The sequence below is a fragment of the Coregonus lavaretus genome, assembly GCF_964263955.1.
Source record: "Coregonus lavaretus genome assembly, chromosome: 19".
NCBI classification, from domain to species: Eukaryota; Metazoa; Chordata; class Actinopteri; order Salmoniformes; family Salmonidae; genus Coregonus; species Coregonus lavaretus.
The window spans coordinates 27,251,144-27,263,545 of NC_140006.1; the positions used below are offsets into that span (position 1 = coordinate 27,251,144).

At 44.7% G+C, this 12,402-nt stretch overlaps 1 protein-coding gene across 1 annotated transcript in view; it reads right to left on the minus strand.

Moving 5' to 3' along the window:
- LOC311146866 (beta-1,4-galactosyltransferase 2-like) overlaps positions 1-12,402 on the minus strand; it is a 164,174-nt gene that overhangs the window by 22,185 nt on the left and 129,587 nt on the right. The window contains exon 4 of the mRNA XM_084183481.1: positions 9,100-9,287. Coding sequence (XP_084039607.1) covers positions 9,100-9,287 — 188 coding nt within the window. The remainder of the gene's footprint in view (positions 1-9,099; positions 9,288-12,402) is intronic.

Here is a 12,402-nt window from a genome sequence, read left to right on the forward strand (position 1 = left end):
CAGTGTGGAGAGAGAATCCTTCTTTATGTGTGTGTGCATGTGTGTGCACGAGTGCTTCTCCAATTCTACAAGGTTGTGTAAGTTATTAGAGACATGTCGTAGCCTCTCTGGGTCAAGAGAAAACCCCATCCAGTGTGAATTCCATTCACTTTACAAATGGGATTATCATCATCACAGTTTATTGATATTAGCAGTCAACGCTAGTGCACTGGGAGACTTGCATAAACTGTCTAGCAAATAGGCTGCTTAGTCCACATACACTGGATACAAAGCCTGGCTAGACGTTGAGGAATTGTGTTCAATCAATCTGTTACAAATTACACAGCAATTTGCATTCTACAGTGAGGGAAAAAAGTATTTGATCCCCTGCTGATTTTGTATGTTTGCCCACTAACAAAGACATGATCAGTCTGTCATTTTAATGGTAGGTTTATTTGAACAGTGAGAGACAGAATAACAACAAAAAAATCCAGAAAAACGCATGTCAAAAATGTTATAAATTGATTTGCGATAATGAGGGAAATAAGTATTTGACCCCTCTGCAAAACATGACTTAGTACTTGGTGGCAAAACCCTTTTTGGCAATCACAGAGGTCAGACGTTTCTTGTAGTTGGCCACCAGGTTTGCACACATCTCTGGAGGGATTTTGTTCCACTCCTCTTTGCAGATCATCTCCAAGTCATTAGGGTTTCGAGGCTGACGTTTGGCAACTCGAACCTTCAGCTCCCTCCACAGATTTTCTATGGGATTAAGGTCTGGAGACTGACCTTAATGTGCTTCTTCTTGAGCCACTCCTTTGTTGCCTTGACCGTGTGTTTTGGGTCATTGTCATGCTGGAATACCCATCAAAGACCCATTTTCAATGACCTGGCTGAGGGAAGGAGGTTCTCACCCAAGATTTGACGGTACATGGCCCCATTCATCGTCCCTTTGATGCGGTGAAGTTATCCTGTCCCCTTAGCAGAAAAACACCCCCAAAGCATAATGTTTCCACCTCCATGTTTGATGGTGGAGATGGTGTTCTTGGGGTCATAGGCAGCATTCCTCCTCCTCCAAACACGGCGAGTTGAGTTGATGCCAAAGAGCTCCATTTTGGTCTCATCTGACCACAACACTTTCACCCAGTTCTCCTCTGAATCATTCAGATGTTCACTGGCAAACTTCAGACGGCCCTGTATCTGTGCTTTCTTGAGCAGGGGGACCTGCAGGATTTCAGTCCTTACCAATTGTTTTCTTGGTGACTATGGTCCCAGCTGCCTTGAGATCATTGACAAGATCCTCCCGTGTAGTTCTGGGCTGATTCCTCACCGTTCTCATGATCATTGCAACTCCACGAGGTGAGACTTGCATGGAGCCCCAGGCCGAGGGAGATTGACAGTTCTTTTGTGTTTTTTCCATTTGCGAATAATCGCACCAACTGTTGTCACCTTCTCACCAAGCTGCTTGGCAATGGTCTTGTAGGCCATTCCAGCCTTGTGTAGGTCTACAATCTTGTCCCTGACATCCTTAGAGAGCTCTTTGGTCTTGGCCATGGTGGAGAGTTTGGAATGTGATTGATTGATTGCTTCTGTGAACAGGTGTCTTTTATACAGGTAACAAACTGAGATTAGGAGCACTCCCTTTAAGAGTGTGCTCCTAATCTCAGCTCGTTACCTGTATAAAAGACACCTGGGAGCCAGAAATCTTTCTGATTGAGAGGGGGTCAAATACTTATTTCCCTCATTAAAATGCAAATCAATGTATAACATTTTTTACATGCGTTTTTCTGGATTTTTTTGTTGTTATTCTGTCTCTCACTTTTCAAATAAACCTACTATTAAAATTATAGACTGATCATTTCTTTGTCAGTGGGCAAACGTGCAAAATCAGCAGGGGATCAAATACTTTTTTCCCTCACTGTATATCCAGGCAGGTAAAACGGTATGGAGTGAATTGCCTGTTAGGCATGAGTGTCTTGAGGGCTTTTTTCAACTTTAATGCCACTTGAAGGCAAAAAATATGTGGATAGGGCTAGGCTGTTGCTGTGACCATATTACCGCCACACCTGCAGTCATGAGTCATGACCGCAGCAAAATTCCATGTGAATGTTGAGTCATGTTAATCTCCTTTTATGCACTTTGGACATGCTTTGGTAGTACCCAACATGCTAACTACCATCAGGTCCTAATGGCCTGGTCCTCAGGGCTCTATTGTCCCTCTAACCACTCTGACGTCAATGCAAATGCAATTACAAAATTACATCAAACACTTATCATCAAAACAGTAGGCCTCACTGTGACTGATGTACAGCTGGTGCACGAAATCTAATCTTAAGGAAGTCTCGAGATTTGGCTCGCCTGAGGTAGAGTATCTCATGATAAGCTGTAGACCACACATATTTACCAAGATAATTTTCTTCTATATATTTCGTAGCTGTCTATTTACCACCACAAACCGATGCTGGCACTAAGACTGCATTCAATGAGTTGTATAAGGCCATAAGCAAACAGGAAAACGCTCATCCAGAGGCAGCGCTCCTAGTGGCTGGGGACTTTAATGCAGGGATACTTAATTCCATTTACCTAATTACTTCCAGCATGTTAAAATGTGCAACCAGAGGGAAAAAAAACCTACACGCAGAGACGCGTACAAAGCTCTCCCTTGCCCTCCATTTGGCAAATCTGACCACAATTCTATCCTCCTGATTCCTGCTTATAAGCAAAAACTAAAGCAGGATACACCAGTGACTCTGTAAATAAGGAAGTGGTCAGATGACGCAGATGCTAAGCTACAGGACTGTTTTGCTAGCACAGACTGGAATTTGTTCCATGATTCTTCCGATGGCATTGAGGAGAACACCACATCAATAACTGGCTTCATCAATAACTGCATCGATGACGTAGTCCCCACAGTGACCATACGTACATACCCCAACCAGAAGCCATGGATTACAGGCAACATCTGCACTGAGCTAAAGGCTAGTGCTGCCGCTTTCAAGGAGCGGGACTCTAACCCGGACGCTTATAAGAAATCCCACTACGCCCTCTGACGAACTATCAAACAGGCAAAGAGTCAATACAGGACTAAGATTGAATCGTACTACACCGGCTCCGACGCTCGTCGAATGTGGCAGGGCTTGCAAACTATTACAGACTACAAAGGGAAGCACAGCCGCGAGCTGCCCAGTGACACGAACCTACCAGACGAGCTAAATCACTTCTATGCTCGCTTCGAGGCAAGCAACACTGAAGCATGCATGAGAGCATCAGCTGTTCCGGATGACTATGTGATCACCCTCTCCGTAGCCGATGTGAGTAAGACTTTTAAGCAGGTCAACATTCACAAGGCCGCAGGGCCAGACGGATTACCAGGATGTGTACTTCGAGCATGTGCTGACCAACTGGCAAGTGTCTTCACTGATATTTTCAACATGTTCCTGACTGAGTCTGTAATACCAACATGTTTCAAGCAGACCACCATAGTCCCTGTGCCCAAGAACACTAAGATAACCTGCCTAAATGACTACCGACCCGTAGCACTCACGTCTGTAGCCATGAAGTGCTTTGAAAGACTGGTCATGGCTCACATCAACACCATTATCCCAGAAACCCTAGACCCACTCCAATTTGCATACCGCCCCAACAGATCCACAGGTCATGCAATCTCTATTGCACTCCACACTGCCCTTTCCCAACTGGACAAGAGGAACACCTACGTGAGAATGCTATTCATTGACTACAGCTCAGCATTCAACACCATAGTGCCCTCAAAGCTCATTACTAAACTAAGGACCCTGGGACTAAACACCTCCCTCTGCAACTGGATCATGGACTTCCTGACGGGCCGCCTCCAGTTGGTAAGGGTAGGTAACAACACATCTGCCATACTGATCGTCAACACGGGGGCCCTTCAGGGATGTGTGCTCAGTCCCCTCCTGTACTCCATGTTCACCCATGACTGCATGGCCAGGCACGACTCCAACACCATCATTAAGTTTGCCGATGACACAACAGTGATAGGCCTGATCACCGACAACGATAAGACAGCCTATAGGGAGGAGGTGAGAGACCTGGCCGTGTGGTGCCAGGATAACAACCTCTCCCTCAATGTGATCAAGACAAAGGAGATGATTGTGGACTACAGGAAAAAAAGAGGACTGAGCACGCCCCCATTCTCATCGACGGGGCTGTTGTGGAACAGATTGAGAGCTTCAAGTTCCTTGGTGTCCACATCACCAACAAACTATCATGGACCAAACACACCAAGACAGTCATGAAGAGGGCACGACAAAGCCTATTCCCCATCAGGAGACTATAAAGATTTGGCATGGGTCCTCAGATCCTCAAAAAGTTCTACAGCTGAACCATCGAGAGCATCCTGACTGGTTGCATCACCACCTGGTATGGCAACTGCTCGGCCTCCGACCGCAAGGCACTACAGAGGGTAGTGCATATGGCCCAGTACATCACTGGGGCCAAGCTTCCTGCCATCCAGGACCTCTATACCAGGAAGGCCCTAAAAATTGTCAAAGACTCCAGCCAGCCTAGTCATAGACTGTTCTCTCTGCTACCGCACGGCAAGTGGTACCGGAACGCCAAAGTCTTAAACCTGCATTGTTGGTTAAGGGCTTGTAAGTAAGCATTTCACTGTAAGGTCTACCTGTTGTATTCGGCGCATGTGGCAAATATAATTTGATTTCATTTGATCGATCAATTTGAAGAAAGAAATTCAGCAACAGGTTGAAACTGAGTGGAAGACATGTTCATTGTGGATGTTGTTTCAAAGTCTAACACAATGAAATGGACAGCGCTTTCTAACCCATATGAAAAACACACAAAAAAATAAAAATATTTAAAATAATGATTTTTCCGTTATACAATACAAAGCCTAACGTATATTACACACAGCAGAAAAACATTAAACAAACTGATTTAAGATGTCTTTGGTACATAATTGGTCTAGCCTATACTCCAAAATTAAACAAATTCTAGTAATCGCCTTTGAGTGTGGACTGTATTATTATGCATACTGGATGGACTGGATACCTTATGGTACAGTGCCTTGCAAAAGTATTCATCCCCCTTGGTGTTTTTCTTATTTTGTTGCATTACAACCTGTAATATAAATGGATTTTTATTTGGATTTCATGTAATGGACATACACAAAATAGCCCAAATTGGTGAAGTGAAACGAAAAAAATTACTTATTTTAAAAAATTATAAAAAATAAATAACGGAAAAATGGTGTGTGAATATGTATTCAACCCTTTGCTATGAAGCCCCTAAATAAGATATGTTGCAACCAATTACCTTCAGAAGTCACATAATTAGTTAAGTAAAGTCCACCTGTGTGCAATCTAAGTGTCACATGATCTGTCACATGATCTCAGTATATATACACCTGTTCTGAAAGGCCCCAGAGTCTGCAACACCACTAAGCAAGGGGCACCACCAAACAAGCGGCACCATGAAGACCAAGGAGCTCTCCAAACAGGTCAGGGACAAAGTTGTGGAGAAGTACAGATCAGGGTTGGGTTATAAAGAAATATCTGAAACGTTGAACATCCCACGGAGCACCATTAAATCCATTATTAAAAAATGAAAGAATATGGCACCACAACAAACCTGCCAAGAGATGGCCGCCCACCAAAACTCACGGACCAGGAAAGGAGGGCATTAATCAGAGAGGCAACAAAGAGACCAAAGATAACCCTGAAGGAGCTGCAAACATTTTTATTTTGCATCTTCAAAGTGGTAGGCATGTTGCGTAAATCAAATGATACAAACCTGCAAAAAATCAATTTCAATTCCAGGTTGTAAGGCAACAAAATAGGAAAAATGCCAAGGGGGGTGAATACCTTCGCAAGCCATTGATTGTGCAGGGCGGCTTACAGTTTGCCTACAATTAGTGAATTTGAATAGCCTAGTAATAGGGATTTGTTTTATATTTTCATAATTAATTGGGTGGCACATTACCTTAAGCTATACAGCATTTCTCACCACCATGCGTTTCCATCTCCTCCTCTCTCTCCTTTATTCCTTTATTGAGCGCGCAGACGGGCTGTCAACATTTTAGTGAAATATGTTTCCTTGCGAAAACATGTTACTATCATGTTCCCGAACAGATTTCACTTGTTTCCCAAATTAAGCACTGGGTAGTGTCACGATCGCTTAAGGAGGAGGACCAAGGCGCAGCGTTGAAGGTGAACATGTTTAATAATAATAATGATGATGATCAACCGATCAGAACAACAAACGAATAACGTGACGTCTACGGTTTAACACAAACCGAAATGAACAAAAACCCACAACACCCACAGGAAAACATACAGATTAAATATGGCTCCCAATCAGAGATAACGAGCCGACAGCTGACACTCGTTACCTCCGATTGGGAGTCATTGACCAAACATAGAAATGCACCCAACAGAAATACAAACATAGAAATACACCCAAATAACGAACACACCCTGGCTCACTATACAGAGTCCCGGAGCCAGAGCGTGACAGTACCCCCCCCTAAAGGCGCGGACTGCGACCGCGCCTCAATACGGGCTAAACAAGGGAGGGCTGGGTGGGCACACCTCCTCGGCGGTGGCTCTGGCTCCGTCCTTGATCCCCACCTCCTCTCCAACCCCCCAAAGTACCCCTGGTCCTGTCCAGCCCCGCTGGCCGGAGCCGGACCGACGACACGCGCCCCTGGCCTGATGCGTGGAGGAGGAACGGGCCGGACCGGGCTGACGACGCGCACCACTGACCTGGTGCGGGGAGCTTGGATGGGCCAAACTGGGCTGGCGACGCGCACCACAGACTTGGTGCGGAGAGCAGGAACGGGCCGGACCGGGCTGGCGACGCGCACCACAGACCTGGTGCGGAGAGCAGGAACGGGCAGAGCCGGGCTGACGAGACGCACCACAGACTTGATGCGGGGAGCAGGAATGGGCCGGACTGGGCTGGCGACGCGCACCACAGACCTGGTGCGGAGAGCAGGAACGGGCAGAGCCGGGCTGACGAGACGCACCACAGACTTGACGCGGGGAGCAGGAACGGGCCGGACTGGACTGACGACGCACACCACTGGCTTGGTGCGGGAAGCTTGGATGGGCCGGACTGTACTGGGGACACACACCACTGGCCCCACACCGGGATCTGGAACGGGCTGGACCGGACTGGCAACACACGCCAGTACCTCTCGCCGTGCCTCCACTTCCTCCATCCCCTCTTTGACCAGTGGCCCCCGTAACCCGGCGGCCTTCTCCAGCAACCCACTGGGCCGCTCTATCGCGGCCTCCTGCTGGTCCGACGTCTCGAGCCCCCCCCTAAAAATTTTCGGGGCGTCTCTCCTACCCGTGGACCAGGTCTCCATAGACCTCGCCAGCCTCTCGCCCTTCTGCCATAGCGTCAAGCCCTTCTCCTCCTCACTCGGCTTGACCCAGTCCAGGAGGCGAAGGAGATCTGTGAGGGATCTCCCTGGCGACGGCTCCTGGACACGCTGCTTGGTCCCATCTTGGTGGGTTTTTCTGTCACGATCGCTTAAGGAGGAGGACCAAGGCGCAGCGTTGAAGGTGAACATGTTTAATAATAATAATGATGATGATCAACCGATCAGAACAACAAACGAATAACGTGACGTCTACGGTTTAACACAAACCGAAATGAACAAAAACCCACAACACCCACAGGAAAACATACAGATTAAATATGGCTCCCAATCAGAGATAACGAGTCGACAGCTGACACTCGTTACCTCCGATTGGGAGTCATTGACCAAACATAGAAATGCACCCAACAGAAATACAAACATAGAAATACACCCAAATAACGAACACACCCTGGCTCACTATACAGAGTCCCGGAGCCAGAGCGTGACAGGTAGCTGCAGGAACAAGGTTGGAGAGCCCATGGCATACAGAGTTTGGGCGGAATATCACCTGTCGGGGAGCGAAAGCATGCTTATATTTATTTCTCAGCTGCTCATATTAAGCACATGCTCCGCTATAAAACCGAAGTAGCCTAGAAAACGGACCAGCGGGAAAGCGCATGGCCTCCATTCGCTATAGATGCATACAGATTACATGTATTTTTTCCCTTGCCCATTTAATAATGGGCCACTCTAAATCAAAACACATTTGACATATTAATAAAGCCAAGATACAATTGAGAATAGTCTGATGGGTGAAAATATGATCACTTGATGAGAGAACAGCGTGTGCAGCCTGAGGCAAGGAACGGAGCGCAAGCCTATAGTCACAACATGCAGCCCATACTGTATATGTTTTCATTTCTAAGACATTCTAAGGTGTGTATCATGCACAACTAAAGCTGCCAAGTAACTCTAAATCTAGCATATAGGACCTGTTTCAAATTATCACTTTTACACCCAACATAGCCACTTTATATGCGCATTCGCTCCGTAATGGGAAAAATATCCTTTGTATTTTATTCAGCTAAGTTCAATTATATTCTTCTTACTATAAAATCATATAATATAAAATAATCACAGCGGATTGATAGCATATCTTGTCTGCTAAATGAACAAGCCTACAACCTATGGCATGGAGCATAGCCAGATAACATACAGTAGGCCAACTCATATTCTGTTCTTCTGAAATACATTTTCTTCATATCATAATGTTTCTTTAGACCTGCCTAAAATAAATAATGGATTTATTGTGATGGTGTATATTAAATAGATTTGTTAGAAAGTGTTAGGATTGGGTTGCCCTTTGGCCCCATACACAAAGACTGAAAATTTAACATCACAGTGCATTGGGCGAGTTGTCTGGAATCCAATGAAAGGCTAAATGAAAGTTCCTTTCAAACTCAGTCAAAAGAACTGGAGATGAGTCTCAGATAGTACTTTTGCTTTTACTTTAGTGAATCTCACCATTATATTCAGCAAAACAGGTTACATCATCCTGTAAAAATAATGTGTGCAGTCCCAAAACAATATCTTCAAACTTTTATATAAGAACTAACCCTTTAAAAGCATGCACATTTCCAAATCAATAAATTTAAAACGCCAGGAGATTGGAGAATAAAGGCTTGAAAAACTAACAACAGATTTCATTCAGAGTAAAATATAAGTGCGAGTGACAGTCCATAATACAATTGACCTACCTGAAGCCAAACTTGTCCATAGCGATGGCGAAGTGTCGTGGCTGGTCGTAACAGTGGTAGAGGTTACGGTCGTCCATAGGGATGAGATCCACGTCGCTGAAGATAAAGCAGTCGTACTCTGCATCCTTCAGGGCCTCTGTGTAGCCCACATTCAGGAGCTTGGCTCTGTTGAAAGTGTCCTCACCAAGCTGCAAGATAACATAGAAAAAACACTGGTCAGAAACGGATGGACACACTGAGATCTACTGTAGGGGAATTAAGTTACATTTGCCATAGTTCAAGCAAAAATGTCATAGTTGATGGACTTAACATATCGGGTTCTGTAGGAGGTATTTGCAAGCCTAAATAGCAAGCTTGTGTTGATATAACTCTCAGATCATTGTGTGCATAAACACAGTATATTGACAAAGAAACATGTTGTAGATAACTCCACAGGAAGAATGGCTTACATCAGATGTCCGACAACTAAAATTAAACTATGCTATGTAAAAAATACTGCATCACAACTTGCTTCCCTTATTTTGATAACAGATCCAATCATAGTGTCTCAGGTAAAGTACCGTATCAGTTTTAAGATTTGAACTCATAATCTAGTTCAACACGTAATCTCTTGTAATCCTGTAATACCAGAGATTCAACCAAATAATCCTCAGGTAAAATCTTAAGGTTATTTGCGTAACCCCGGTTCTCTGATAATAGAGTAAGGTGTCTCACAATGGGAATTTGCTGGATAAGCAATTCACTACAGAAGGTCCAATCACACTGCGTCTGTCGTAGACAGACAAGTCCTGTGGCGAAAGAGGCGGGGACCCTGCTCAATATAAGAGAGAGGAAGAGGCTAAGTGAGAGGTTTTACTCCGCCAAAAACTGTCCATGAAAATAAGCCCACGATGTGAGGAATTTTTGTATGAAGGTCAATGAGTGTCGAATTTGATCAACAAAACATTTAATTGGTAATTTGCTACGTGAGGTTTATCTGATATAATAGAAGTTTTGTAATGGTTAGGTTGTTACGAATACACTGATATAAGTGGACGCACGTGGCATTTAGGCAACTTTGAAAAAAAGAAAACCACTTTATATCAGAGTTGTGCCTGTTTTCTTTAAGATAGATAGAGGACTCATCATGGATTTAACACGTTTTAGCATGGACATTGCCATTGAGGGCTTCCACAATTTTTAAGTGGTCAACTGGGTGGGGAGTAGGTGACTCCTATGAGTTGGGAGCAATCAGCCAATGAAGAAGAATACAATTGTCTACTTTAAAATGGAGATAGCCACAATGGCACAGTCCATGCGGTCACATACACTATAATGGCACATATACAGTGAGGGAAAAAAGTATTTGATCCCCTGCTGATTTTGTAAGTTTTCCCACTGACAAAGACATGATCAGTCTATCATTTTAATGGTAGGTTTATTTGAACAGTGAGAGACAGAATAACAACAAAAAAATCCAGAAAAACACGTCAAAAATGTTATAAACTGATTTGCATTTTAATGAGGGAAATAATTATTTGACCCCTCTGCAAAACATAACTTAGTCCTTGGTGGCAAAACCCTTTTTGGCAATCACAGAGGTCAGACGTTTCTTGTAGTCGTCCACCAGGTTTGCACACATCTCAGGAGGGATTTTGTTCCACTCCTCTTTGCAGATCTTCCCCAAGTCATTAAGGTTTCGAGGCTGACATTTGGCAACTTAAACCTTCAGCTCCCTCCACAGATTTTCTATGGGATTAAGGTCTGGAGAAAGGCTAGGCCACTCCAGGACATTAATGGGCTTCTTCTTGAGCCACTCCTTTGTTGCCTTGGCCGTGTGTTTTGGGTCATTGTTATGCTGGAATACCCATCCACGACCCATTTTCAATGCCCTGGCTGAGGGAAGGAGGTTCTCACCCAAGATTTGACGGTACATGGCCCCGTCCATCGTCCCTTTGATGCGGTGAAGTTGTCCTGTCCCCTTAGCAGAAAAACACTCCCAAAGCATAATGTTTCCACCTCCATGTTTGACGGTGGGGATGGTGTTCTTGGGGTCATAGGCAGCATTCCTCCTCCTCCAAACACGGCGAGTTGAGTTGATGCCAAAGAGCTCGATTTTGGTCTCATCTGACCACAACACTTTCAATCAGTTCTCCTCTGAATCATTCAGATGTTCATTGGGAAACTTCAGACGGCCCTGTATATGTGCTTTCTATAAAGGGGGATCTTGCGGGCGCTGCAGGATTTCAGTCCTTTACGGCGTAGTGTCTTACCAATTGTTTTCTTGGTGACTATGGTCCCAGCTGCCTTGAGATCATTGAAAAGATCCTCCTGTGTAGTTCTGGGCTGATTCCTCACCGTTCTCATGATCATTGCAACTCCACGAGGTCAGATCTTTCATGGAGCCCCAGGCCGAGGGAGACTGACAGTTCTTTTGTGTTTCTTCCATTTGTGAATAACTGTTGTCACCTTCTCACCAAGCTGCTTGGCAATGGTCTTGTAGCCCATTCCAGCCTTGTGTAGGTCTACAATCTTGTCCCTGACATCCTTGGAGAGCTCTTTGGTCTTGGCCATGGTGGAGAGTTTGGAATTTGATTGATTGATTGCTTCTGTGGACAGGTGTCTTTTATACAGGTTACAAACTGAGATTAGGAGCACTCCCTTTAAGAGTGTGCTCCTAATCTCAGCTCGTTACCTGTATAAAAGACACCTGGGAGCCAGAAATCTTTCTGATTGAGAGGGGGTCAAATACAGTGGGGAAAAAAAGTATTTAGTCAGCCACCAATTGTGCAAGTTCTCCCACTTAAAAAGACGAGAGAGGCCTGTCATTTTCATCATAGGTACACGTCAACTATGACAGACATATTGAGATTTTTTTTCTCCAAAAAATCACATTGTAGGATTTTTTATGAATTTATTTGCAAATCATGGTGGAAAATAAGTATTTGGTCAATAACAAAAGTTTCTCAATACTTTTTAATATACCCTTTGTTGGCAATGACACAGGTCAAACTTTTTCTGTAAGTCTTCACAAGGTTTTCACACACTGTTGCTGGTATTTTGGCCCATTCCTCCATGCAGATCTCCTCTAGAGCAGTGATATTTGGGGCTGTCGCTGGGAAACACAGACTTTCAACTCCCTCCAAAGATTTTCTATGGGGTTGAGATCTGGAGACTGGCTAGGCCACTCCAGGACCTTGAAATGCTTCTTACGAAGCCACTCCTTCGTTGCCCGGGCGGTGTGTTTGGGATCATTGTCATGCTGAAAGACCCAGCCACGTTTCATCTTCAATGCCCTTGCTGATGGAAGGAGGTTTTCACTCA